The following is a 27,784-nucleotide window of genomic DNA, read 5'->3' on the forward strand; positions in this document are numbered from 1 at the left end:
GATTTAGTTGAATTTCTAGTTTTATTGGTTTTTAATTTCCTTTGCCAATTAGGTTTTCTTAAGAAACCAAGGGATAAGATTGTTGGGCTGCTTTACTCTAATATAAATAGACTATTAAAAGACTCATGTATTCAATTTTTTACGCATATAATTCCAGAGTTTAGTCGCTACAGTTTCTTTTAGGATATTTGACCTAGAACTCAATTATCTTCATTCTAACTTCTATTCTATAGCTTTATCATTTTATTATATGTATTTTGGGACTGTTTGGTTCACTAGACAACAACTTATAGACGATACCCTACATCAAATTGGTACCAGAGGCTAGGAAAATCCTTCCTTCACACCATGGTTGGTCATGGTAGAGGTTGTGGACAAGGGAACTAAGCCCAAAACACATAGATGACTGAGATGCGACGTATAATGGAAGATATGTCGAGAGCGGTGCAAGCCCTCCAATGACAGAAATTCACAGATGCCTATATGGAGACTTGGGAATGCAACCATGGTGATGGTGATTGAGGTGGATTGGAAGAGCAGTTGGTTCGTGCATTGGGTTTGAATGGTGGAGGAATTAAAATTGAAGTTGCTGATTTTTATGGAAATGTGCATGTAGAAGATTATTTAGATTCAGAGGCAAGTCTAGAGAATGGAAACCTATGGTAGAAGTGTAAGACATTACATTGTCTTAAACCATACTAGAATGGTCTTCTAATAACATAAGGAGTTGCAGTTTAGTATTAATCAAGAAACAGAACTCGAGCATATCTGCAGTTCTAGTTTAAAGTGAAGTTTAATTAGAAAACTAGAGCTTTGAGGATTCCTAGTCCTACATGGATTAAAACATTCTATCCTAGTACAATCAGGATTTGTTTAAGTGTTCTTCGATAGGCAAAATACTTAAGCAATGGATATATATAGAGGTCCCTTCCATAGCAGTCAAGACACACTTATATTGATATCTAACCCCATCTAGAGAAAGTTGAAAGACTGCATAGGAGAAGAAGATTTCTATACCTTCACCACAGCCATGTCTGAACAAGATTAGTGTTAGGTTAGTCTAGGAAGAAGCTTTGAAAACAAAAAATTATATATTCAATAGAGTACCTACTAAAAGTTTAAATGCTATCCCTTATGAAGTTTGCGTTAAAAGAAAACCAAGTTTGAATCACCTCAGAGTGTGGGGCTGTAAAGTTGAAGCAAAATCATACAATCCTATGGAAAAGAAGTTGGATTCAAGAACAGTCAGTGGCTATTTTGTTGGCTATCCAGAAAGAACTAAAGGCTACAGATTTTACTACCCTCAAAATACAACCAGATTTTTAGAAACTCAAAGAGCAGTATTCATAGAATCTAAAAATGAGGCAACATAAGAAAATTTCGATTTTAATGAAGTTATAATAGAAAATGGAGATACAGTGAATTCTAATGCAGATTACAGAACTCTAGTGTTACCTAGCTTTGACTTGAGTAGCACGCAATCTGTACAGGAAGATGAAATAGTGAAATAGTTGGAGATCCAATGATACTTGAACAAGAAACTCAAGAACAGCAAGTTCTGCCACCATAAAACACAAATGAAAATCAACCAGCAGAACAAAACCATGAACAAATGGACACATAGAGTTGAGAAGATCACAAAGACCAAGGAAAAGAGCACTACTTGATGACTACTATGTATATTTACAAGAATCTGAGCATGAAGTGAATGCAATTAAAGATCCCATGAACTATATGCAAGCAATGTCCAATGAGAAAAATGAAAATTGGTGGGGAGCTATGAAATCAGAATTAAGCTCTATGGAGAAAAATGGTGTGTGGGAGCTAGTGAACCTGCCGCAAAATTGCAAACCTATAGGTTGCAAATGGGTTTTCAAAACCAAGAGAAACCCTAAGGGACAAATTGATAGATATAAGGCAAGACTAGTTGTCAAAGGATACACACGGCAAGAAAGGATAGATGACAATGAAATATATTCACTAGTTTCAACTAAAGACTCATTTAGAGTAATCATGGCATTGGTAGCACATTTCAATTTACACTTACATCAAATGGATGTAAAGACTGCATTCTTGACTGGAAATCTAGAAGAGGAATATATATGAAACAACCAAAAGGTTTCATTCAAGAGAAGGGAGAAAATCTAGTATGTAAACTGTGTAAATTGATTTATGGTCTTAAGCAAGCTTCTAGACAGTGATATATCAAATTTGATGAATTTGTTAAGCAATATCGTTTTTACAAAAAAAATTCATTGGATGAATTCATTTACATGAAGAAGAGTGGGAGAAATTTCATCATATTGGTATTATATGTGGATGACATCTTATTGGCATGCACAGATTTATCAATGTTACATAGCTGTAAAGAATTCCTATCTAAACATTTTGAAATGACAGATCTTGGTGAAACATCTTATGTTTGGGAATTGAAATTAGAATGGATTATCACAGAAGAATTGTATAGAAAATATATTGCAAAGATTCAATATGCAAGGATGTGGTGGAACTTATATGCCTATTTCAAAAGCAGACAAGTTGAGCAAGGAATAGGCACCAAGGACTGAACAAAAGGAAATTTAAATGAATGACAAACCTTATGCCTCCTTAGTAGGCAGTCTTATGTATGCACAAGTCTGCACTAGACTTGACATAGCCTTTCCTATGAGTGTGCTAGGTAGATTTCAATCTAATCCTGGACAGGATTATTGGATTGCAAGCAAGAAAGTGTTGAGATATTTACAGAGAACCAAAGATTACAAATTGGTTTTCAGAAGAAGCAACAATTTGAAATTAGAAGGTTTTGTAGATGTTGATTTTGCAAGTTGTAAGGATGATCTCAGGTCAACATCATGGTATGTGTTCATATTTGCACGTGCTGCTGTATCATGGAGAAGTATCAAGCAACCTCTCTCTGTTTATCTACAATTTTAGTAGAATTCTTATGAGGCTATTTCTCAAGTTATGTGGTTAAAAAAATTATCACTAGATTGAGTGTAGTTGAGTCTATACATAGACCTATACAACTATGGAATGAAAACGGTGCAGCAATTTTGTTCGCAAAGGGAAACAAAAGGACAAAGGCTTCAAGAATTATATGGATGTTAAGTTTCTTAAAGTTAAAGAAAAGATAAGAGATGGGTACACTGTTTTGGAACACATCAGTACAACAGATATGATTGCAGATCCTCTTACTAAAGGGCTGCCAAATGCAGTTTTTCATAGGCATGTTCAAAGTATGGGATTGACAGAAAATATGAGTGGCTGAATTAGTGGGAGTGTTTCTGTTTTAACTAGAGTTTCATCATTTATATTTTGATTAACTAGTAAGGGTTTCGATGGATATTCAGAAAGTTTGAGGATTCATAAAGTGGAATTTTGTTGAGTTATTTTATTGGTTAGTCTATTTTTTTTTTATGTTTGATACTTGAATATACATATAAGGAAGTAAAGCTAGCAATTCAGGTAGCTGCAATGGTACAGTATATTCATGGCATTTGTTCAATTTTAACTAGACATTGGCAGTCATTTAGGGGACAGTGAATGAGCATGACATATCTATTAGCACAAATAGTTTAGTCATGAACATTCGACAGTTTTAATCTTGATCAAAGCCTTATGTGGTTTTGAAGAATCTCCAATGTAATTATAAGAACCATGAAATAACATATGTTCAAGTAGTTTCAATATTTCATTTTTGTTCTTCATTGATAGTGGCTTAGTAGGGATTTTGCTCAGTTATGTTTAACAAGGCCTTAAAGTGTGTAATGCTATTAACTGTTGTGATTATTTGACCAAGTGGGAGACTGTAAGACATTACATTGTCTTAAACCATATTGGAATGGTCTTCTAATCACATAAGGAGTTGTAGTTTAGTATTAATCAAGAAACAAAACTTGAGCATATCTGTTGTTCTAGTTTAAAGTGCAATTTAATTAGAAAACTAGACCTTTGAGGATTACAAGTCCTGCATGGATTAAAACATTATATCCTAGTGCAATCAGAATTTGTTTAAGTGTTCTTCAATGGGCAAAATACTTAAGCAATGCATATATATAGAGGTACCTTCCCTAGCAGTCAAGACACACTCATATTGATATCTCACCCCATTTAGAGAGAGTTAAAGGTCTGCATAGGAAAAGAAGATTACTATACCTTAACCACAACTATGTCTGACCAAGGTTAGTGTTTAAGTTCAAAGACAAAAAAGAACTTACAAGAAGATCATAAGGTGTTTATTTTTTTTATTTTTTATAAAGCTTAAATTGAAGAGCACCGCGCTTCAATGATGGAAGAGAGTTGAAGAGAAACATGTTTGACAAGGGAAGTAGAAGATCAACACATGTGAAAGCAAAGTTACGAAAGAATTTTTTAACGGCTGATTACACTATGGAGTTATATGAAAGGTTTCATAGCTTAAAACAATGAGATACGTTCGTTGAAGAATATAAATCTGAGTTTGGTAATCTCTCAATTCGAGTTGGTTTGAAAGATAGTAATCAAAAGATGACACAAGTCGTTATCTTTTAGTTTGAATAAGACCATTAGCGATGACATAGGGGTGGGTGTGGTCTATTTGTTCAACCAGCAATGTAATAATCATAAGATTTTGATTATAGAGTTTGACCCTTTTTACAATTTTTAGTTGAAAACTTTATTTTGGGAGGCCCTCTTGTTTATTTTGGCACAAGGCCCCTTCCGTTGTATATAGGCTTGTTGGCTTGATAAATATGTAAGCTGAAAACTACCAGCTGTCCTTGCTAGAAATATGCCCTTAAAGCCAACTAATTATATAATAGTTAGAGTTAAGGACATCTTTGATAAAAGACATATTATGTTATCAAAGGGCAAGAAAGGTTGTTTTATATATTAAATCATCCTATATTATCTTCCAAGGAATACACGAGTGGATATGAGAGCTATGTAATGAGATTGCATACATGGAGACTTCTTATCATCCTTAAATCCTGAATATGTTCCTGGTCATAGGAATATTGGTTGGGCGTCAATATTCCACAAAGACCAGTACACACAGTTTCGTCTCTATATGTAGGGAACGGTAAGGTCTCAAGTCATTAAGTGTGGACATATATCGATATGTGTGTAGGTGCTTGTAGAAGAACAAGTACATTGAACGCAATTCAACACATGAGTTACAGGATGGAAGTCTTTACTCACATGTCAAGCTGGAACTCAGAAATTGCAATGGTGCAACTAATCCTTAGACTTGAGGCATCATAGATGTTTTGTGGCTATGTTGTTAATCTTTAAGGGCACTATATGGTCATGCTGAATTAGACATAGCTTAAAGGTGCTCACCAGGATTCTCAATAGAGTCATGGAAGCAAATGAATGTAGAACAAGGAATCTCTATTCTCAATAAAGGAGAGAGAATACTCCAAGATATGATTGGTCAAATCTCTGTGCAGAGTAGTGGATAAGACTTGAAAGAATTAGTCTTCAAGTCTTACCAGGATAATCACATAAAATGAATGAATCACATTAGGATATTGAAAATCGGATTCCATGATCTAATAATGTCAATAAGGAGTATTGACATAAGAGAAGGATTCAATTACACGGTCATTCCAATTTGAATAGGTTCTTTCACAACGTCTCATTTAGCTCGGATAATCGTGACTTGCTGCTAGGCAACAACCATGGTTTGTAGATGTCCTAAAAGGTTTCAATTAACCTTTATTAATAGGAAGAATTTAATTGTGGAATTTAATTCGTATATGATCTTTGGGGAGTTAAGTCAACCCACTAACTTGCTAAAGGGAACCTACGAATCTGTACATCCAAAGAATGTGATTAGAGGTGCAAATGAGGAGAAATGAAATGAGGAGACACAAGTCAATGGTTGATAATCAAATGTCAAAGTCAACTATCAAAAGTCAACATGTTGACAGGAGCAATTGACCAAAGTCACATAGTTCGACTAGGTCAATTGCGTGAGACTATAATTATAATTTAATAGTTAAATTATAATTAAAAGATTAATTATGGAATTAATATTGGCATATAGAAATATTGGATTGGGCTTTTAAATATGATTTAAAAGGAAATGGACAAAATAGCCCAAAAGGTTATTGGGCCTATGGACCAAATGGAGCCCCAACGCCCACCCAAAAATTTGTGTTGTCCTATTTAAGCTAAGTGTTGGAGAAAACCTAGCTAGGGTTTTTGGTTTCCTACTTTGGTTGATGAGTGATCATCTTTGTATCTTATCTTCCATAAACCAAAAATTGGTCCAATCAAGAAGTAGACTAGCATCTATACTTCTTGATTGCCTTCTCTTCATCTCTAGGAGCATTTGGTGTGGTGAGGTAGAGGACTCCAATCTTGGAGCCTTAAGGTGAAGGAGTCAAAATCAAGATAAAGAAAAGGCATTTCCAACAAAGGTGTTCATTCTTGAGAAATTAAGAAAATGTCATCAAGAGTAGAGATCTATTCCCTTTTTTCCCTTTTCTATTTGTGTTCAAAGAGACTAGGCTAAGATATTTGTTTTAAAATGAAAAAGGTTTAGCTCAACTAGTATAAACAAAATGAATCCACCATTTAGAATGTTTTTGTTGTATAAGTTATGGCTAAAGTTCATTTCCTAAGCATTAGATGCATGTTTCTTTCAGTACTATATCCCATCTTCCTCTTCTGAGATTCTGGGTGTGCTGCCACCCTTCAAGGTGGCTTCTCTACCACCTCTCGTGTGGCCTCTCCGCCACCCTCTGGTGTAGCTTTTACTTTCCTTTTCTGTAGTTCATTTTGGTGTGCTTTTATTTTTTTTATTTTTTTTTATTTTTTTATTTTTTGCTGTTGGCTAAGATCTCCTCAATCTCTTCTCTTCCACTCATCTACAACCATTTCACCTATCTCTCCCTCTTCTCCTCTCATCCACCCACCCCCTTTTTACAACCCATTCTCATATCTAAGCTTGTGCTCTGGAGGAGGGGGCTTTATGGTTTAATAATCAATTTAGACCAATCCATGGATCGTTTGAGCTTGATGCATGGTGGTGGCTTGCTTTCCCAAATCCACGCTCTTCAGATCTCCTTTGTCGGTTCTCATGGACCTTCCTCTACTGGTGGCGATGGCAAATCGGGTGGCAGCGGCGGCTGCTTAGTTCTTGGGTGTGATTTTAAAGTGTGTGTGTTTCTTAGGGTTTTTTGTCGTGTTAGGCCTATATTATGTGTATTATGGTTGGTAGTGCTTTTGTTTTATTGTTCTATTTGTTGTATTGGGCTTGTTTGTAACTTTCTAAAGGTAATGAAATTTTCATTCCTTCAACCAAAAAAAATATATTATATATAGGGATGACAATTCAGAATGTTTATAAAACAAAACCCTAACAATCTAGGCATAGTGGGAGAGATGAAAAATGGCTCACTTGACATGCATGTATGTAAAAACAGGGCTACAGAGATTACCTGATTTTACGTAGCAGAGATCAGTCAAAGGATGACTTCTGAGAAAACTGGGTTGAACAGCCCCTAGCTATCGACCTTATCCCCAGATTCCGCGACGCTCCTAATTTTTCAGAGGTTTTTTATATGCTTTTTCTGTGCTCCAAATTGTCTGTTTTCTTAGTGGGAAAGTGGGGAAAATGGGTCTAGCTGCCATATATATTGGATTCCTTTCAATCATAAATAAAAAAATAAAAAAAATATCTCATGTACGAAATGTCGCGTTTTTGGTCCAATTTCAAGTCTATGACAATTACTTTTGTTGCTTTGTCAAAACATTCACACCTAGCGTGTATTTTGGGGAATTCTTTCTCCAATCTTTCTCAAACAATTGTATATAACCAAAACCAGTGAATTTTTTAACAATAAAAGAATTACGTATTAACACACTATACAATATGGTGATTTGTTTTAAGTCTTGGTGACGGAGTCATTTACTTATTAAATTACTTATTAACTGATTACGAATACAGAGAGAGACAAATCAGAAGAAAAAAGAAAAATATGCTACCGGCTTTTCTACTAACCAAACCAATAACATATCAGAGACTTCTTACTATTACTAACCAACCAAAACAACGGGAGTTTTATAGTAACCTTCACTTCATGAAGAAGGTGAAGAATGAAGGGCTGGGCCCCGAGGAAACGTTCTCATGCAAGACAAAGCCCTCGCCGATAATGGGTTGATAGAATTATCTATTACATTAGCCATCCATCCGAAGTGTAAATTAATATTATTAAAAAACTTTATTAGGTCGAGCTATTAAAAAATATAGGAACATAGCTAGGTTATGCTAAAACAAAACATAGGATCAAGGGGTTCGTAGGTCAAGTTATTAAAGTTCTGTCTTCATTGGCATCCTATTTGGACATTCTAAATTTTTCGACCACATTTAGTTGGCCACGTTATATGGCAGCTAATGTTTTTTGAGCCATGTCAATTAAAATTGACACATGAGTTAATATCTTTTATTAATTTTGTCTTTTAATTATGAAAAATAATTACTAACGTTTTGTGTCTTTCTTATAATAGTAATGTCATAAAAATAAAAATAAAAAGGCTTATTTATTGATATGCCCAGTGGCGGAGCTACAGCCAGGCCTGCCATGGCCCTGGCCCCCCCACTTAATTATTAATCTCTTGTAATATATTATAAAATATATGATATAGTAATACAAAAACTGCAATTAGATTAGTGATGGCCCTCCCAGATGAAGATTAAAAACCTAGTAGAAGTGATTTTGAAATTTTGGCCCCTCCATACTAAGAATCCTAGCTCCGCCACTGGATATGCCCATGTGCTTTACTGAAAATCTCAGGTTACTCTATGTAATTGGGTCAATATGCCCCATGTGCTATTATTTTGTGTCTCACGTTGCCCCCATTCCGACAATTTAAACAGTAATAGGTTAACTCGCTGACATGGCGTGGACATTTTAATAATTTTGTAAGTTAAAACCCAAATAAATTTGTTTTTTAAACAATTTTTTTAAGAACTTGCAATTTTTTAAGTGTTTAAAAAAAGAAACCCAACAACCCCTCCTCCCACTCCCCCTCTCCACCCCCATGGCCCCTCCTTTCTCCCCTCTCTAGCTTACTAATCCAAGACATTCAAGAAGTGGGGACATGAATTATGTTTGACAACCCAATCCAACTACCACGGCAACCGCAAGCCACACCCACCCTTATCGTCGTCGTCGTCGTCATCATCCATGGTGGCCCCTCCTTTCTCCCCTCTCTAACTTATTAATCCGAGACATTGAAGAAGTGGGGAAATGAATTATGTTTGACAACCCAATCCAACTACCACGGCAGCCGCACCCACCCTTATCGTCGTCGTCATCATCATCATTCGTGGTGGCCCCTCCTTTCTCCCCTCTCCAACTTAATAATCCAAGACATTGAAGAAGTGGGAAAATGAATTATGTTTGACAACGCAATCCAACTACCACGACAACCGCAAGCCACACCCACCCTTATCGTCGTTGTCATCATCATCATCCATATCCCAACCATTTGGAAACAAATGACTAGTTGAAGTTGTAGAATATCAAGTTAAGATATGGTCTGGGGGTTTGGGGTGATGTTGTTGGGTTTTGTTAGAGAGAGAGAGAGAGAGAGAGACGTGTAACATCCCATTCTGAAATTTAATTTAATTTTCAAAATTCTAGAGTGAAAGGACGACTTTAACCTTAGGGTTCCTTGGTAGTTTACAGTTGACAGTCCATTCGCAACAATCACTCACTATATCAAACAGTGACTGGTCGACTTCTCTTCCTCCTCTACCTAGCCCAATGGTTAATCGATGTCAACCATCAAGAATTTCTCCGATTTTGACGAAAAATAGCTCCGGTGGCTTTGTCCTTTTTCCTGTGGTTTTTGGGTGTTTTCCAGCCATTCCAACGGCCAAATCTGTGGACTGGGGTATGGAAATTCATCCTCTCATCATGCTCTACCTGTTTATGTAGTTATTTTGGGTTAATTTTGGAGTTTTGAAGATTGATTTAAATACCCATATTGGGCCAACGAGGCCTTTTTCACCAATTTCTGGCCACTTTTTGGCCTGGTTCCGAGACCAAAAATTGCTTCCCTTGTTAGTTTGAATGTGTTAGTATAGGTATTGGCCTGTGGTTTGGAGATTTTTTGTCAAGACACCCACTGCTGCCCGCTGCGGGTGGCGACGCCTAGGCTAATGTGTGGCAGCCCATTGAGTTCTAAATTATTTCCCTTGTCATCTTGAGTACGACGGTATGCTCAGATTTGGATTTGGTTATCGTTTGACAGTCGAATGGATATTGCACTATCATGAGATATCTGGGTTCGATAAGTTTAGACTGTTCGATCGGTCCCAATTTAAAAGATGTTGTTCTCTATACCTCTAAGATTGTGTAGGAACTTATTGATCAAGAATCGGAGTCCCATATACTTCGAGTCAATGATTCTAAGTTTAAGCGAAATGACCGTCATCCAATCGTGCCATTGGCTTAGATCTGACCGCTCGATCAATATCAAACCTTTGAGACTTGTTTAGTAAACATTGTTAGATTTATAGGAACTTTCAAATCTGGAATCAGAGGTCGTGGGCCTCACATTCCTAATTGACCTAGATGGTGGGCCTCGTTGGCCCGATCAAGACCTAATTTCATAATCTTAATTTATATGCATAGATGAATCATAGGGATTTTTAGTTACCCTATAAATTATATTTTTATTAAGGGTTCATAAGAGATTAACTACTCATGCATATATAACATCATCCACATTCTATATATAAACGTAGGGGTGGCATTTTAAACCGAAAAACCGCAAAAACCAACCGACAATTTACTGTAATAAAACCGCAATCGCGGTAAACCGAACCGCATTTGCAGTATTAAGAACCGAACCGCTTTGCGGTTGCGGTTGCGATATTTGATTTTCAAAACTTGCGGTTACCGCAAACCACAAAGTATAGCCGCACAGATGATGAGGTTGAATTCTACAAGGAAATGGAACATATGACAACTTGTAAGTAATTAGTTTATTTATGCTAATGTTATTTATGCTTCTTCTTATAATAAAATGTACTAAACTATGTTGTTTTATTTGTAGATAACATTGGTGCTCAAACAACACAACGGGGTTCTTCAAATCCACTCACCACCAACACTTGAGTTTGTAACATTGGTGCATTGCATTTTCTTTTTAGTTTGTAACTTTAATTAACTTTGAATTGGATTTTTCTTTTTGGTTGTAACTTTAATTCATTTTGCTTTGCATTTTCCTTTTGCTTTATAACTTTAAAGGATTTGAAATTGGAATGCTTGAGAAGTTTAACTTTAATTGGAATGCTTGGAATTGTAACTTTAATTTTCTTAGGTTGTGAATGCTTGAGAAGTTGAGGAGATTGTGAATTTATATATGTTTGAGAAATTGAGGTTGTGTATTTATTTATTTAGGTTGTGAATTTATATTTTTGTGAATGCTTGACAACTTGTGGTTTTAAACCGCTAATTGATAACCGACCGCATTTTGCGATTTACACGCGGTAAACCGCAAACGCGGTCGGTTTCGGTTTCAAAATCACCAAACCGCAAATAGTCGGTCGGTTTGCGGTTTGAGTAAAAATTCGCTGTTACCGAACCGCAACCACCCCTAATAAACGAACCCTAAAAAATTATGAACTTTCCAGGGGAAAATAATAGAAGTTTAATGTATACCAGTCCTTAGCATTTCACCTAGAGAAATCTGCCACTTTTGCCAACAAGGGCGGAACCACAATAAGGGCTACAGTGGGCTATAGCATAGTGTGGTTTTTTAAGAATAAAAATATAAACCCTATATATTTGACTTATTTTCAACATTAAATGTCATTGTCATTGTACTTTTATTTATTTTTATATTACTTCATTTTTATAGTACCCTCCATTTGGATTCAAATAAAAATACTAGAAAATTAAATTCCCACCAAATCAAAATACGAAAAATTAGTTTTAGTGCAAAATACGATTTAGACTAAAAATGATGGCTCATTAACTTAATATATACTTCATACTAAAATCCCATAAAATCAAGTTTTTTTATTCGATGTGTGAGGAATAAAAGCCGTTAAAAATTATCTTGAGAAAATGATTACTCCGAAAACCCATTTTTCATACTTAGTCAATATTTTTACATAAAACAAATTTTCATGTATAATATGAATGCATGAAGGAATCTAAGGTCAATCTAGATAAAAAGCCTTAGATGTTCAATCCACTATGGTGTTAAACCCTATTTGGTTTATGTTAAAATTTATTGAAAATTATTCTATGGAGTTATGAACAAGCTTGATTTATATGATTTAATTTACTTTTATTTCTAAAAGGACTATAGATATTGTAAGTATAAAAAAAATAATCATTAAATTTTAAGCTAATAACTTTAACTAGCCCACCCATTGAAAATTTTCTGATTCCGCCCTTGGTCACCACCCAACCTCAGCCAGCCACTACCTCCCTGGAACCCAACCACCAATCGAGCCACCCAAGCCCGCCCCATCCCCAAACAACCAAATCGCTTAAGAACCAAACCAAACTCAACAACTTGACTTCACACCAAACCGTTGCCGTCGGCGAACAAACCGAAGAGAAAACAAACCTAGACTTCACAGCAAACCAGATTAACCCCTCTCCCAACTTGGATCCAGCCACTTCTCAACAAACCAGATTAACCCCTCCCCCACCGCCGACCTGACCTCTCCCCATGACAAAACCACCTGACATGTAACCCAATTCCAAAGATCTGGTTATTTTATTTTTTATTTTGTTTGTAAGCTACTCAAACACCAAGCAAGATCTCACCCCCAGCCTATGATTTTGATGAAAGGGATGTCATAGACCCAAGGAACTTTGGCTCTTCCAACTCCAGTAGCCTATGCTTTTGGTTAGAGAAATATGACTAGACCCAAAAAGTTTGGTTGTTCAGGGCGATTTGGTTGGTTGGGGATGGGGCGGGCTTGGGTAGCTGCAGTGGTGGTGGTTGGGTTATATGGAGGCGGTGGCTGGCTGGGGTTGGGTGCAGACTGTTGGTTTGTGTAGGTTTGAGAGGAGAAGGGAAGGGAGAGGTTTCATTTTTATTTCAAAACTATTTTTATACAAATTTATATTTGTATTGTTTGATTTTAAAAGGAATGAAATTTGTAATAATTTGTGGACTGAATTGCCCCTCCATAAGTAACAAAGTTAAAAAATTGATAGAAATTGAGTATTGTCCTTGAATTACTTCAAATTGAAACAACTAGGACAAAATTGTCCTTGAATTACTTCGGATCTCTCTTTTCCTAATATTACTTGTATAGAAAAAAAAACAAAAACAATACAAAACATAACCATCAGTGTTAGACTAAGCTAAAACAAAATATTCAAGGTTCGAACAACTTGTTCCTACATTTGCATTTCCATGAGAGGAGATAATAGCCCTCATCTCCCTGATTTGTATTTGTTGCCTTGAGATTATTATTCTTATCAGGTGGAGAAACAACCTGAGTGGGCGTGCAAGGTATGCAACCCACGCACCTGTTAACACACCCAGGAGGCTTTGAACCCATGACCATCTTCATCTGCTTTTCTAACCGCTGATGATCTCCATCTCTTACTGCCATTGAATTAGCTTCTGAAACGGAAGAAAAGAGTGTGAGAGAAAAGATGATCACAATGATAGCAATCGTTAGCCCGTTCGGATATTTTCTTGAGGAAGAAGCCATCATGTGTCTTGTCTTGGAGTTGAAAAGAACGGAACAAGAGATGAGAAGCTACGCTATGGTGTCCAATATGATGGGGCAATAGAACAGGTTGATATTTCGTCACACAATGTGCCCTATATATACTAGATTCCTAGAATTTCAAGGAAATCTAAATCCCTTTAATAACTGGGAAATAAGAAGAAAAGGAACAAATTTGATTCTTGACTTCACCAGTGTTTACCTACTTACACATAAGAATCATTTAATACATGAATCCTACTTCAAAATTTATAATCTAATACAAGTAGGGGTAGCTCCTCTGATCCTCATTATTTGTTTATCATGTTCTCTTTTTTGTTTATTCCTATCAAGATGAATTACTTTTCCGATTAACTTTAGATCTACCGTACAAGATTACTCACTAGTAGGATTATGTTTACCATCTCCCTTTTTTTGGGGGTCGCAATAGGTTTCGAAGCTTTTTGTTTTTTGGCAGCTAAGAGCATCCACAATGATGCTCTCTATTTCTTAGCTAAAATTTGACTAAGAATATAAGAAAGTTATTTTAGGAGCTCTCTAAAAAATTTCAACTCCAATCATACTCCCTAATTTGAAGAGTCATAAATGCTATAACTCTTTTTTGATTGGTCCATCTCTATTAAAAAATAAAATAAAAAATGGTTAGCATTAAATAAAGGTTTGAAATACTCATTAAATAAAGCGATTAAATTATAGGGGCTAGAGTCCTTTCTCTCCTCGATTTAGGAGTTCTGAAGACTCCTATTTTAGGAGGTAGATAGGGGCGTGGTTGGAGTTGCATTTTTATCATTCCTCCCTAAAATTTATCTAAGGAGGTGGTTTAGGGTTGTGAATCTCTAACTGTCAGTATGTCTGACTTTATAGGTTTCTTTCGGTTTGAATTACTGAAGTTACAAGTTTTTTTTTTCTTCATCTTTTTCTGCATGAATATTGACTTTTCCAACAGAACAGCTATGACCCCAACAGGCTAAGAAACAAAAAAAAAACCACCGAAAGAAACAAGCTAAGACCAAGAACTACCATCGCTATAATCGCTACAATTTCGGGGAGGACAAGGCAAACCGTCTCGGGATAGAATGAAAATCAGGGAGGTTGGAGGTTGAATGACCCAAGCCTCAGCGCACAACCCCCCTCCTTTTAACACTCGAAGCTACCCAATCTGCAGCTTGGTTTGCTTCCCTAGGGACCCATGACCATCGGAGGTAGGAGAAAGAAGTCTTTAGAACTCTGATTTCACAGTGGATAGGAAATAAAGACCACTTCGAGCATGACAAGTCCTCCTTAACAGTCGATAAGCATGCTTTCGAATCCACTTCAACAATGATATTCCTTAAGCCACGGGCCTTAGCCAACCTCAACCCATCAAGAAATACAACACAACTACTTCCCCCAACGCTTCCAACTCTCTCTCACATGAGCTGAGAACAGAGGTGGGTCCAACATATGGGAGAGAGAGAATTGGACTTTAAAGCCATGCCGCTTGTGTTCCTCATCCCATTTGTGGCAGCAAATTTTGTTGCTGCTTTCCCAAATATTTCGCGTTTGTAATGGTTCTATTCTTTAATATTCATGAATTGTTCTTCACTTGTTGCGACAAGTTTCTATGACCCTTGTTTACCAAACAAGTTGACACTTCAACTGATGATACAGATGATGAAATTAAAATTCAGGGGATTACATTGTATATCATGGTTAATCTTTGCCAGAAATTAACAATGAATCTAAACACCCACCGGCCACCCGCAAAACAAAAATCAACAGAACAAAAAACCAAAAAAACAAAATTTCCCCAGTACACAACACCAACTCAATATTCTCTAACAAGTACCTAAACTTTAGACATTCTTGGCATGCTACGAACCACAAGCCTAGCACAACAGCAGGAAAACATTTTCACAAACCGTGACCTCTTGAAACCTAAGTAACAGAAAAGAAGCCAGAATTCAGTGTTCGTTTCCAATGCCTAAGATGCACTTCGAAAGATGAGTCAAATATGGTTCTGCTTTGGAGCTACTGTTCAATATTGGTCCCAGGCTCTGAAGCTCTGCATTGAACTCCCTCTCGAATTTGCTGTAATATAAATAAGTCAGAGAGAGAGAGAGCGAGACAGAGGTGTATTTGTGTGTGTAATTATGTACGTACTCCATAGCCATTTCAAACTTACAGAATAGAATCAGCAACAGTTTTATTGCTGGAGCTTAATTTTAATGGCTGATATGGACGCCGTGATTTCGATTGCCTGGGTTTTTCTGACACAAGTGAACCATCAGACTCGACAAGGCTGGGAACATCAATAGAAGATGATATCAACCACTGAGTTGCAGCTGCATATTGTAGGCAAAGTGATTTCAGCCTCTCCACCTTCTGCATTCAGAGAACACACTATTGAGGAAAATCACAAAGTCTACCCAAGAACTCCAGAACTTATGTTCTGAACATATGATCCCAAAGAGATATGATCCCATTTCAACATGTCCTGATCCACTGTTCCATAATAAATGCAACTTAGACGTATATTAAGTTCATTGTTATTCTCTATGTTGCATAATCAATTTATAGGTCTCATGACGAGCGTCTTTACTAGCATGTTAAAGTGTATTAATTGAAACGAAATTTATTGAAGAATGTTAAAGTTAATACTGAAAGAATTTAAGTTCTCATGCTTGTGTGAGAGACGTGATTTGATTGGAGCGAGTCCAAGATCTATAATGCTGAAGGCTGAGTGATACCTGAATTTTTCTAATATCTTACTAGGGCCTACATCAAACATGGAGGCTATCATCATCCTCACAGAAACATTCTACACTAGCATATCTCCCTGGCCTCAAGCATACCCAGTATGTTGCACATCCTTCCATTTTCCCTTATTAAAGTTTCTCTCTTTCAAATGGAAGAGATCTTCTCTCCAACCTCTTCTATATTTATTACATCCCTCTATTTCTAGTTACCTCTTCTACTATATATCCCTTTATGTCTAGTTATGCATGTATGCTTGGATGTAGTAAGAACAAACCTTGAGAAATTCAGGCAAAAGAAGCAAGCATCCCCTCAAACACTTGTCAAGGAAAAATTCATGGTGTTGGATAACCTGTATCACGAAGAGCCTTGAAAGTCAAACATGAGGTACTTCTACATAAAATAAATACTGCTGCCTCTATCAGAATGTCCAATAAGTGGCATTCTTCTTTTCAGCCAAACATTTCTTTTTTTCTTTGTTTCAAATGAAGACGAGAATTTCTATACGAGGAAGACCATACCTCATCTATGCTCTTTGCAGTTTGAAGTCTATTATGCATCACGTGCCAATTAGGCTCAATAACCTGTAAACAAGTTCTGTTGTCAATAAACATAAGGCCAGTTATTTTTTCAACATTGCTAGGAAAATATATTTCAGGAATGTAGAACTTGAATTGGATTTCTTAAGGTCGGACAGTATTTTATTATGTTTCCCTTGCGATCAACAGGACAGAATGAACCCCAGCCCCGTCAGACCTAGCCAGTTTTCTCTAAAGAACCTGAAAGGTCGGACATAACTTTGTAGATGTACAGCTAACATTACATACAGTGATTTGCAACGGGAGGCATGCAACAAGGATCATACATCAAAAAATAAAATAAAAATTGTACACAATGCATATATAAGCCTGCACCACACAAGGGTGTTTAGGTGTCGAATGCAAGCATTCCCAGCATAAGATTCAACCATTCCCAGAAAAAATTCAGTATTTGGAAGTGTCCGATGGAATGTACCATGCTGTGTTGTATCGACAACAGCCAAATAAAGAGAAAGGAAGTAAACCAATAAAAACCAAAACCATGAGAAAAGAAAAAAGAACTAAAGGAGTAAAAGTACTTAAATATAGGAAAAAACAAGCACATCACAAGCTACAACTATAGCATGGCAAAAGCATCTGGCGAAAAAGAAATTTGGTAAGGTAAAACCTGCCTCAAATGTTAGATAGTGTAGAAGGCTATTAATAAATTTCAGCATGCTACGACAGAGCAGAGATGATCTGGAGATAGCAGTTCCACGCATGTTGAGGGCACGAACTCCCTGCAAATATATATTTCCATTTAATTAAACAGGGAAATGAGGCTATTGGCCTGGCTAGATGAAAAAACAAAACAGAAACCCATACTTGATGTGCTTGCCATGCCCCACAAAGTTGGCGATCCACGTGCTTACAGTGGAAAAGAAAGCGGAAAATCAACTGGTACTTTGTTAAGGAATGTTTAGAGATAACAATAGACAATGGCCACCGAATCTGAAAAAGAACCAAATAGTCAGCAAATCAAAGAAAAATTGTTTGATCATGATGCAGGATGAGATCAAAATGGCATCATATGAAAATTCTCACGAGCTAGATCCATTTAAGAAAACTCAAACCAAGAACATTCACCAAATATGCATCTTGTTAAGTAATTTATACTATCTTTTTACTGCAGTAGTTGAGAGAAAGAGTCTCATTGAATCCCTACAAATACAAAACCGGGGAGGGAGGAGGGAGAAGGATTTGGATGATGAAGTCTTCGGTATAAATTATGCTATTTTGTGTTTTTTTTTTTTTGGGTGCAGGTGCTGTTTTGGGTAAACACGTCAATCGTGTAGTTTGAACAAAGAAAATGAAAACAGTACTGAGGAAATCACTGTTTTTCTAACAAACCTTATAATTCAAAGAAAATGTCTCAAGTCCTGTTATGCTCACTGGCTCCTCTAGATCATTATCATCAGGAACATTCCTGCTCCTTTCACCATCTGTAAGTGTCCCCAATTTTTTAAGCAAAGAAGATGTTTCCTGAAGAAAAACGGTGAAACTATTTAATTGATGCAAAATCAATTCAGAAATTTTTCATATGCAAGAAAAAGAAGAGAGTTGCTTACCACGCAACATGTTAAGTCCTCATGGCAAGGATCTGTTGCAGCTGCTGTGGTACGCAAAGCAAGGTCTAGAAGAGACTATTTAGCAAAACAAAAGCTTAAACATCTCAGTTATTTCGAACTGTGAAAACATAGAGAAGTATTTGCCTGTAAGGGACTATGAAGAGTGAAGACCTGCAGCTTCTCCACAGAAATCTCATCAAGCTTTTTCGTAAGCTCATCTCGAGCAATATCCATGAAATGAACTAAAAAATCACCCTGTACAGACACCATCAGCTACTTGATTTTGAATAACACTATTTTTTTATATAAAATTGAACAAAAAGAAAAAGAAACAAGCTTTTTCCATGCATAATGTGATTGATCTTTTCTTAACCAGATCCAAAAAAATGGTACAAATATTTAACCATCAGCATGCCCTTCATGCATCCTAACCAAGATTTGCATAAGTACAATCATTTCTTCTTTCTCCAAAAAAAACCTATGTTTTTCTCACAAAAATAGATAAATAAGTACCAAATGTGTAATACAAATTACTGTGGTAAATCTTCTGGTAACTGAAATTAAAAAAGTAAACCTTGAATAACATAAATCATGAACATCTCATGTTCTAGCACCTTCTTTTAAGGAGTTTTTTTATATTTCAAGTAGCAGTAGTATACATTACTCTTGATTTTTGGGACCTAAAAAATTGGATCATAACACTCTAATGGTTTCTACTTCCTAAATCAAAAAGGAGGATTTTGATTTTTTTTGAAATACTCACTACAAATTAAACCAAATTCTTACATATGCATGTAGAAGAGAGATTATTATAAAGGCCTCTTCAAAAAGTCATCTATTCTCATAGAACCAACCTTACAGGCAAATTTGCTAGATTGAAAAGGTAATACTTTGACATGCACATAACTGTAGAGAAATCACCAAGTACTTCTGGAGGTACCAAGACTTAGAACTGTAAACCAAACATGCTCCTTCCTAGGGCTTGAAGAAATTAATGCGACCTTACACAATTACATTTACATGGTTGAAGAGGCAAAATGTGCACACACTTCCACTAAGTGTTGAAAGCATCAACACATAAACCATTACCATCGTAACCTTAGACAGAAAGATATGTATGTCCACTATGCTCATAGTATTATAAGGGACAGCTGAGCTAGCATAACCTAACGCTCCTCGAACTCCACCTGGTATGGATGGTTCAACAATTTCTAGTCCCAATTGCAGATTAAACATGGTATCTCCATATTACAATGTATTATATAATTGATCTATTTCCAAGTTCACTGGTCACAAAACAATATACATATACCTGATCAAGAAGAAGATAGTGCTTTATAGATCGTAACTTTCCCATCAGATCATACTACACAAGAAAACAGAGAAGGATGGCTAACATAAACGAATTGCAATGAAGATAATGCAGCATGAATGTAAGCATTTTTTGGTTTTTTTTAAAAAAAAAAAAAAACCAAAAAGCAAAAAAGAAAATTCAGGGGAAAACCAAATACTGACAAACTGAACCTCACCTTTTCTTTGATGAGATTTAAGAGCTCACTGCTGGCAAAGTCATAAGCAGATTTTATACACTCAAGATAGCGATGATTTGAGCCAAAGCTCATCAATTTTGAATTTTCTGATTGAGGGACCTATTCGTACAATCCAGTCAATGACATGTACTAACACAACCATATTGATGCAAAGGGATATTATAATGGATGATTATAATATAAGAACCATTGTAATGGATAATTAACCAGAACCTGAACATGGTGCCCGCATTCTCTCATGACATTTAGATATTTTCCAGTGGTCAAAATTGTCCCAGAAATATTTGCAAGGAAGCTAGGGATTCCATCCTTGAGGCTGTAACGTTGCGTCCAATACTTGGCATCATAATCATGAGTCAGGCTTTCCTGTAAGATTTTACAAACTGTAACATAATAAGCATAAATTTGATGCACTCATAATTGCGAACTCACAAAATATACCTTTTGAAGATATTTGTTCTCAGCAATGAAAAATTCACCATAAGGATCATCAATGACTCCTTCATAAACCCACCTAAAAGTAAGTTTTGATTCCGTACATAGGGTCAATCAGAACGAGTAATAAAGTATTGAACAAATGATACCTAAATCCACCACTGCCCAAGGAAAAGAAACAAAACAACTTAATCTGTCTTTCCACATTATAATAGATTTAAAATAAGAAATCCATGTCAAAACTATTAGAGGATTGAATATATATAGAAACAAGGGGCATAATACTATTCCTCCAAGAAAATGCACATGAACATAGAAAAACAATATCTTTATACACATAATTATTTCATAGAGAAGACAGCACAATAAATACAGGGTTAAGCAGGATGGGAAGGCAACAGGCATAACATCTTTAAAACGACCTGACATGACACAACACTATCAATGTTTGTTCCGCCGTGCACAACTTGTCCAACGGGTCATGCTGGGCACAACACATCATGGACCCAACCCATTTGACACCTACTGTAAAGAAAGATGATAAAACCTTGACATGCCGCACAGAAATTTCTTTTCTTTTATATAAAAAGAAAAAAAAAAGGTAACTTTTATGTAAATAACACTTTAATTTCATATTTAGTGGGTAACTTTTATGTAAATAACACTTTAACAGGTCATGCTGGGCACAAGATTGAGGGGTTGAAACACGACCACATCCTCATTGGTTAGAGATTATATATTTTTTAACTATAATTTTGTAATTATAAAAATCCCATATGTCAAGTGGCATTTGGATGAGGTAAGTACGTAGTAGGACCTAAGTTCAAGTTAAGGTTAAGCAATAATAGGAACTTTCAATTAAACAGAATTCTTAAGAAAAGCTTGGGCCTCTATTTTCATGTACAGGTAGGGCTATGCCAGAAAACTTTGCCCAGGCCCTACCGAAGGCTCCCTGGTCCAAAAAGCTCATCAGGTTCAGACTATTTTTGCAAGACTAAGGTCTCCTAGCTTCTAATCCCTCTCCCAAGAATACAAAAGTGTCAAATATGTGCCCATGGTAACCTTGGGTCTAAAACACGTCTTAGTACAGGACAATTTCCCAAATAAGCCTAAGTTGGCCATTCTAATAGACTTTTTTGGAACCTGCCCTTCCACCCTCCCCCAACACAAAATAAAATGAGATAACCGAGTGGAAATTAAGTTAGGCAGGGAGAATAAGGAATTACAGTTTACAATATTAAAAGAAAATGGAAGAAACTTTGTAGAAGGGAATAAAACTCTCTGTATCTTTGTAGCATATTATGCTTATGTAATTAGCTTTTCATGTTCAACTAGAGATGTATAACAAGTTGGCAGAGGAAGTTGCAATTTTAACACAAAATTATGGTTGCAACTTGACAGCACGCTTGCAAAAGAGTACCTCTCCAATATTCCAAGGTATGCATTGCTCGCACATTCTGCCATCTTTTCTAGCAATGACCTTACACCATTATCACCAGCCATGGCCTTAGCCTGGATATTTCAAAGAGCCATGGTATGCAGCAATGGCAACAGGACAAAAGGTAAGAATGAGAAACATGCAGTGAGAACAGTTATTACTTCCAAAGGGACCAACCAGAGGTTATGTAATTCCTGTTATCTCCAAAAAATACAGAGTGACTCAGACATAAGGATTAACCTGGCTCTGCAAGAGGTTAAGAACTGCAGAACCTGCAAAATTATTAGCTGAAGCCCTCTGTATTACGTTAGATAGTGCTTGCATGGACCCCATCATTGGCTGCAACGCAGATTAGAGAGCCCATTTAGGTAAATAAAAGAAAACCCCTAAAAAATAGCTAAAATTTGTCTGAGAGAACCTCAAACCTGACAGTAAAACCACAAGCCTTGTAGGGACAGTCTTCCAAGTCGAAACTGGTGTTCCAATTGTGCCACCATGGCCTGGTAATCCTAATACAGAAAAACCAGAAGGAGGTGTTCAATGGGGGAGATCACTTCATCCTTTTTTATATCCATACTTAATACTTTTCTTCGTCCATTAACCTTAGGTCTAGATGAAAGAAATGGAGTTGCCATCGAGTAACTTTTATGTTAAAATAAGAAACTCAAACTGAAAACAGATTTCAGTAGGAGAAAGAAATACACATCTTGAAGAGCGAAAAAATACCAAATATTCCAATCACAGGTTAGTGAAACAAACATAACATGCACAAAAAGGGCTTAAAACAGGGAGGGGAGGGAACCCTACTAGAAGGAGAGCCCTGAGTGCAGCAGCAAAGGCATGATTCACCAGACCATTCTTGAATTGAGATCTTGATTCAACAAACTGGTTAATGAGCATAAAGCTCTCACACAGAGGAAATACCCGTTTCGCCAATTCCTGAAGCATTTCAGTACCCAATAAAAAGTGATAAATATTAAAGTGCCAAGTCTAAAACAACAGAGAGATTGCGCCAATCCACACCTGGAGAGCTAAATCCATGGATGCATCAACTTGAAAGGTGAAATTATCCTCTTTTCCGTGGGCCCTTTTGATCGAAATGTAGCGTCCTTGGATCCCAACCATTGCAGACAAGAGGTCATCGATGACCACAAGTTCCTACTTGTGCAACAACCATCATAAGCACGACTACCTTTCATCCAAAATTGTAAAGTTCCATATTCAAATTCAAATTCAAATTCAAACTCACCTGAACAGCAGCATTGTAACAACCAATGGCCTTTTCGGATCCCAAGCTGCAAAATTCAAAAATTGTTTTTCTTTTTCAATTAAAAAGACAAAAAGAAGAAGAGTATGACCAGAAATGTAAATGGATGAAGATGTGACATGATGTTTACCCAAGGGAATCACCGGAATAGCCCTTGGTGTCGAAGAAACGCGACGTCGTTTTGGTTTCCTGAAACAAAAATGAAAATTTTGAACTGGCATTCGCAAATCTCAGAGAGAAAAATGAAGTGAAGAACATTAGAGGAACCTGATGAAAGCGGCCAGTGAGGAATGGCCTCTCGGAGTTCCAGCGAGGAGTTGAAGGACATGATATTGCTGAACTAGTCTCCATTGGAGTTGGGAAACTCACAAAACCCACAGCTCAGTCTGAATAATGAATCAAACCCAAAAAAAAAAAAAAAAGCTTAGCCAGCCGATATTCAAGTTTCTCTCACTCTCTCTCCGTCTCTGGTTGATCCTGGTTGTGGGTTAGTGCTTGCTTCCCATGGAAATTTGACGTCTTGATCACTATTTGGTTAGATTTTGCAACATTGGAATTTGCAGTTGGTATGGTTCAGAGATTGATTGAGAGAGAAGGGGAGAAAGAAAATGGTGGCTGTGGTTGTTTTGGTGAGGGTGGTGGGAGGTTGAGAACGGGGAGCTGCCGAGAGTGAAGAAAGGGGGAGAAGCGGGGATGGGTCTTTTACTAAGAGCACTTCCACCAGTTGAGCATCTCCAGCGCATGGCCCAGCCCGGGGGAAAGGCTGCCAGAGGGCCTGAGGCAACTCAGCGCAGGGCCCGTAGCCCGGTTTGAGTGGGTCCCACCAGCCCGACGGCCCAAGTCTTGCGGGCTGAAGCCGGATTGGATGACGCGTCGCGGCGTCACGCGGCGCCACGATAGCGATCACATTTTTACCGTTGGCGCGTGAATTTGGTCAATTACACGCGCGGTAATGATTCCGTCTTGTTGGCGTCGGCGTGTGTGCGTCATCCACAACGACTCAACGGTTGTTTGCCACGTGCGCGACGAGGGCTCTCAGATGACTTTTTCCAAAATCCGGCGGTCCTAGTTTTTGGCTAAAAATTGAAAAAAAATCGAAAAAATTCTGAAATTTTTTAAAAAATACCCAAAAATTCTGTATTTTTTCTCTATAAATACCTAACCATTTTATTTACTTTCCACACTAAATCTTCATACAATTTCTTCTCCATCCAATATTTTTTACTCTTTACTCACATTTCTAAAACATTCCACACCAATTCTTCATACAAACTTTTCTCCTTCCAATATTTTTTTATCTCCACTCACATTTTTCACTTCCACACCAATTCTCCATACAAACTCTTCTCCTTCCAATATTTTTTACTCTCTACTCACATTTTTCTACTACTTTCCATTTGTATAAAAAAAACGAATGACATCTTCTATTGAAGTCGGAGGCTCGTGGTCAACGAATGAAGATATTGCATTGTGTCAATCTTGGGTGAACATTAGTCATGACCCTATCACGGGCAATGAGATGAAGTTTCATCACATGTGGAGCAAAATTCATGGAGAATTTTGTCAAAGATCGGGTTCCTCGGACCGAAATGGCGTTGTCTAGTAGATGGAAACTTTTGAATAAAGAGTTAGGAAAATGGAGAAATGCCTTGACAAAAGCAAAGGCGAACATTCAAAGCGGTCAAAATTTGACCGATGAGGTAAAATATTTATAATTGCCATTTTAATCAATTCAATGTCACTTTTTTTTTTATTGCATATTCTATTTGTTTTTCTTGCATTTTTTTTTTCTTGGTGCACCTTTAATTTGTCTATATTTTCTTGCATAATCAATTTTATTTTTGCATTTCAAAGTAGTTTATATTTTCTTGCATAATAATTTTTGTTCCTTGCACTTCCAATTATTTATTTTTAATAGATGATACAAGCACAAATGTGGTACGGTGCCATGGGGCAAGGCAAAAAAAGTTTCGTGCATTTCCATTGTTGGGAAATTGTGAAGGATTGTTCGAGATTCAAAATTATTCCCACCGGTCCGCCGATTGTGATGAATGAGACGCCACTCCACGATTCTCCATCAACCGATTCTCCATTGGACTCTCCAATGGAAACGGAGTCACCATTTGTGCCACGTCCGCCAAGACCTATTGGGAGAAAGGCGGCAAAGGCCAAGAGAGGGGGCACTTCGACCAATGAATGTGTACAATTATTGGAGCAAATAGCTAAGAGCACCTCACTAAGAATGGAGAGAGACTTGAAAAGAGATGAAATGGACATGGCACGAGGGAAGCATTTGTTCTGCAACAACAAATGGCACAAGAAAAAGACATAGAAGATAGAGAGATGAAAATCATGGCCATGGATACGAGCCATATGTCTCCCGAAACAAAAGCCTATTGGAAGCTACGACGAAGAGATGTGATGAGAAAAAAACTTTTCAATGACGACGGACCTAGCAATACGGATTGGTTAAATGATGAAAACCATTAGGTTGTATTGAAACACCTTTGCCATATGTTGTATTGTTGTATTATCCTTTAATTTGTTGTATTGTTTCCTTTTTATTCAATAAAAAAAGCATTAAATAAAATGACTATTTATTAAAAATATTTGAGCATCAAAACAAAAGTTAATTTAAAAAAACCTTCATTTATTGCAAACAACACACAAAACAAACCATACATAAAAGCATAATAATAAAAAGCATAATTCCAAAAAAAAAACCACACACAAAATAAAACATAATTAAAAACAAAGCATAATTCCAAACAAAGCACTAATCTTGACTTCATCCATTGTGATTGCCTTTCATCTCCCACAAGTGCTCGACCAAGTCACCTTGACGTATCTCGTGAACATATGAAAATTGCATTTCTTGATACCGATCAATCATGGGGTTGTTGAATTGACCATCCCGAAGTATGGGTTCAGGCTCTAGTGGTAGTCCATTTGGTCCAATCGGCCTTTCATATATTCTTGTCAACGATGTGTTCATTGGATCGGGTTCAAACACCTCTTGAGCATCATAGTCATACTCATCCTCCATAATCATGTTGTGAAGGATGATGCAAGTCATCATAATACTCCGCAGTACCTCCTCATCTAGCATCCGAGCAGCACCTCTAATAATTGCCCAACGAGCTTGCAAGATACCGAAACACCTCTCCACGTCTTTCCTGTAACCTTCTTGAAAGGAAGCAAAGTTTCTTTCCTTCTCGGATTGGGGATTCGGAATTGTTTTCACGAATGTCGTCCACCTAGGATAAATTCCGTCGGAAAGGTAGTACGCACCAGAGTAAACGGTATTGTTGATTTGGTACGTGACTTGGGGGGAATGACCTCGCAATACCTCATCGAACACTGGATTGACCAAGGACATTGAGGTCATTCTGAGAACCGGCAACCCCGAAGAAGGCATGCCAAACCCAACAATCGAATGAAGCTACGGCCTCCAAAATTATACTTTTTTGGCCCTTCCGATTCCCGTACTCCCCTTGCCAAGCAGATGGACAGTTCTTCCACCGCCAGTGCATACAATCGATGCTTCCAATCATTCTGAAACCTCGAGCCTCGCCTTTTTGTAGAAGCCGTTCCAAGTCTCTTGGCGTTGGTTTGCGAAGGTACTCCCTCGTGTACAAATTTTCCACTGCATCACAGAATCTCACCAAGCACTCTAGGGCAGTAGATTTTCCCATCCTTGCAATCTCATCCACCGCTCTGCAGATGCCCCATAAGCAAGCATCCATAAGCATTTTTTGCTCCGGGATAAGACCTAAAGCTCCAACAGACATCATGCTTTTGAATGAAGTATGTGTCGTAATTACAAATATCATGCATGATTTTTTGGAACAAATGTGGTTGCATTCTATATCTTTCTCGAAACTTAGAAGCAGGATATAACGGATTTGGGATAAAATAATCCTCCATGAGATTCTTACCCCGAGACTCCCTACGATAAAATCTATCATTTGTTCTACATCAGACGTGGCACAATTTTAGAGGGTGAAAATCTTATCCGAAAATTTAATTACAAAAGATTATCAAAATTAATGGTTTAAACTATAAAAAAATAGAAAATAAAGTACAATAAATAGTAATTGTCCTAGACTTGCCCTAGACTTTGCCCTTGTGGGTGGAACCACAAATGCAAAGGCTGACACTATTCATGTGAATAGTGGCAGCCCTTGCTTGCCCATACCTTAGACTTAGCCCTTGTGGGTGGAGATGCTCTTAGCCCTTGCCACGGCAAGGGGAGCCCTAAAGCGGGTACTATTCACGTAAATAGTGCCTTAGGGCCAAAAAAAAATTGTGTTTCCAGCAATGCAAGGCTTGCCATGGCAAATACTATTCATTTTTTTGTTTTTTTCACAACTTTGTTTACTTAAACAATTAATTTGGATAATATTTTCAAATAAAATTTTTGGGTTCCTATGTGTCAATACTATTCATATCGGATCAGATTTTCGGTTTCAAATTTCAGATAAATTTCAAATTTCAGATACATTTC

General features: G+C 37.0%; 1 protein-coding gene and 1 pseudogene across 2 annotated transcripts; both read right to left on the reverse strand.

The window, feature by feature from the left end:
• Positions 1 to 15,344: 15,344 nt before the first annotated feature.
• On the reverse strand, positions 15,345 to 23,984 carry LOC148914910 (gamma-tubulin complex component 2-like). 2 transcript variants are annotated; one of them, XM_089043115.1, is made up of 21 exons: positions 23,545 to 23,984; positions 23,408 to 23,466; positions 23,260 to 23,305; positions 23,034 to 23,168; positions 22,818 to 22,949; positions 22,436 to 22,519; positions 22,251 to 22,349; positions 21,993 to 22,084; positions 20,579 to 20,651; positions 20,351 to 20,503; positions 20,117 to 20,236; positions 19,900 to 19,953; positions 18,759 to 18,842; positions 18,588 to 18,662; positions 18,370 to 18,501; positions 17,845 to 17,970; positions 17,652 to 17,759; positions 16,963 to 17,025; positions 16,719 to 16,793; positions 15,870 to 16,069; positions 15,345 to 15,775 (listed from the first exon to the last, which is right to left on the reverse strand). In XM_089043115.1, the coding sequence occupies exons 1-21, from the start codon at positions 23,626 to 23,628 to the stop codon at positions 15,649 to 15,651; spliced, it is 2,121 nt and encodes a 706-aa protein (XP_088899241.1). In that variant the 5' UTR covers positions 23,629 to 23,984; the 3' UTR covers positions 15,345 to 15,648. The 2 variants fall into 2 exon arrangements, with proteins under 2 accessions (XP_088899241.1, XP_088899243.1); XM_089043117.1 differs by lacking the exon at positions 22,818 to 22,949 and having other exon boundaries at positions 23,545 to 23,962.
• A 1,927-nt stretch (positions 23,985 to 25,911) lies between these two features.
• On the reverse strand, positions 25,912 to 27,068 carry LOC148914911 (uncharacterized; annotated as a pseudogene).
• Positions 27,069 to 27,784: the final 716 nt, after the last annotated feature.

This window comes from Prunus mume, linkage group LG8 (assembly GCF_029339155.1).
Source record: "Prunus mume cultivar Tortuosa linkage group LG8, ASM2933915v1, whole genome shotgun sequence".
Classification (NCBI taxonomy): Eukaryota; Viridiplantae; Streptophyta; class Magnoliopsida; order Rosales; family Rosaceae; genus Prunus; species Prunus mume.

What these genes read in the sequence shown, in the direction of transcription:
- LOC148914910 (XM_089043115.1), bottom strand. Translation starts at nt 23,628, where the DNA reads ATGGAGACTAGTTCAGCAATATCATGTCCTTCAACTCCTCGCTGGAAC. An exon ending in GTTACAATGCTGCTGTTCAG is followed by an intron (nt 23,169 to 23,259) that starts GTGAGTTTGAAT and finishes TTGCACAAGTAG; the next exon opens with GAACTTGTGGTCATCGATGA. An exon ending in GCTTGTGGTTTTACTGTCAG is followed by an intron (nt 22,350 to 22,435) that starts GTTTGAGGTTCT and finishes TCTGCGTTGCAG; the next exon opens with CCAATGATGGGGTCCATGCA.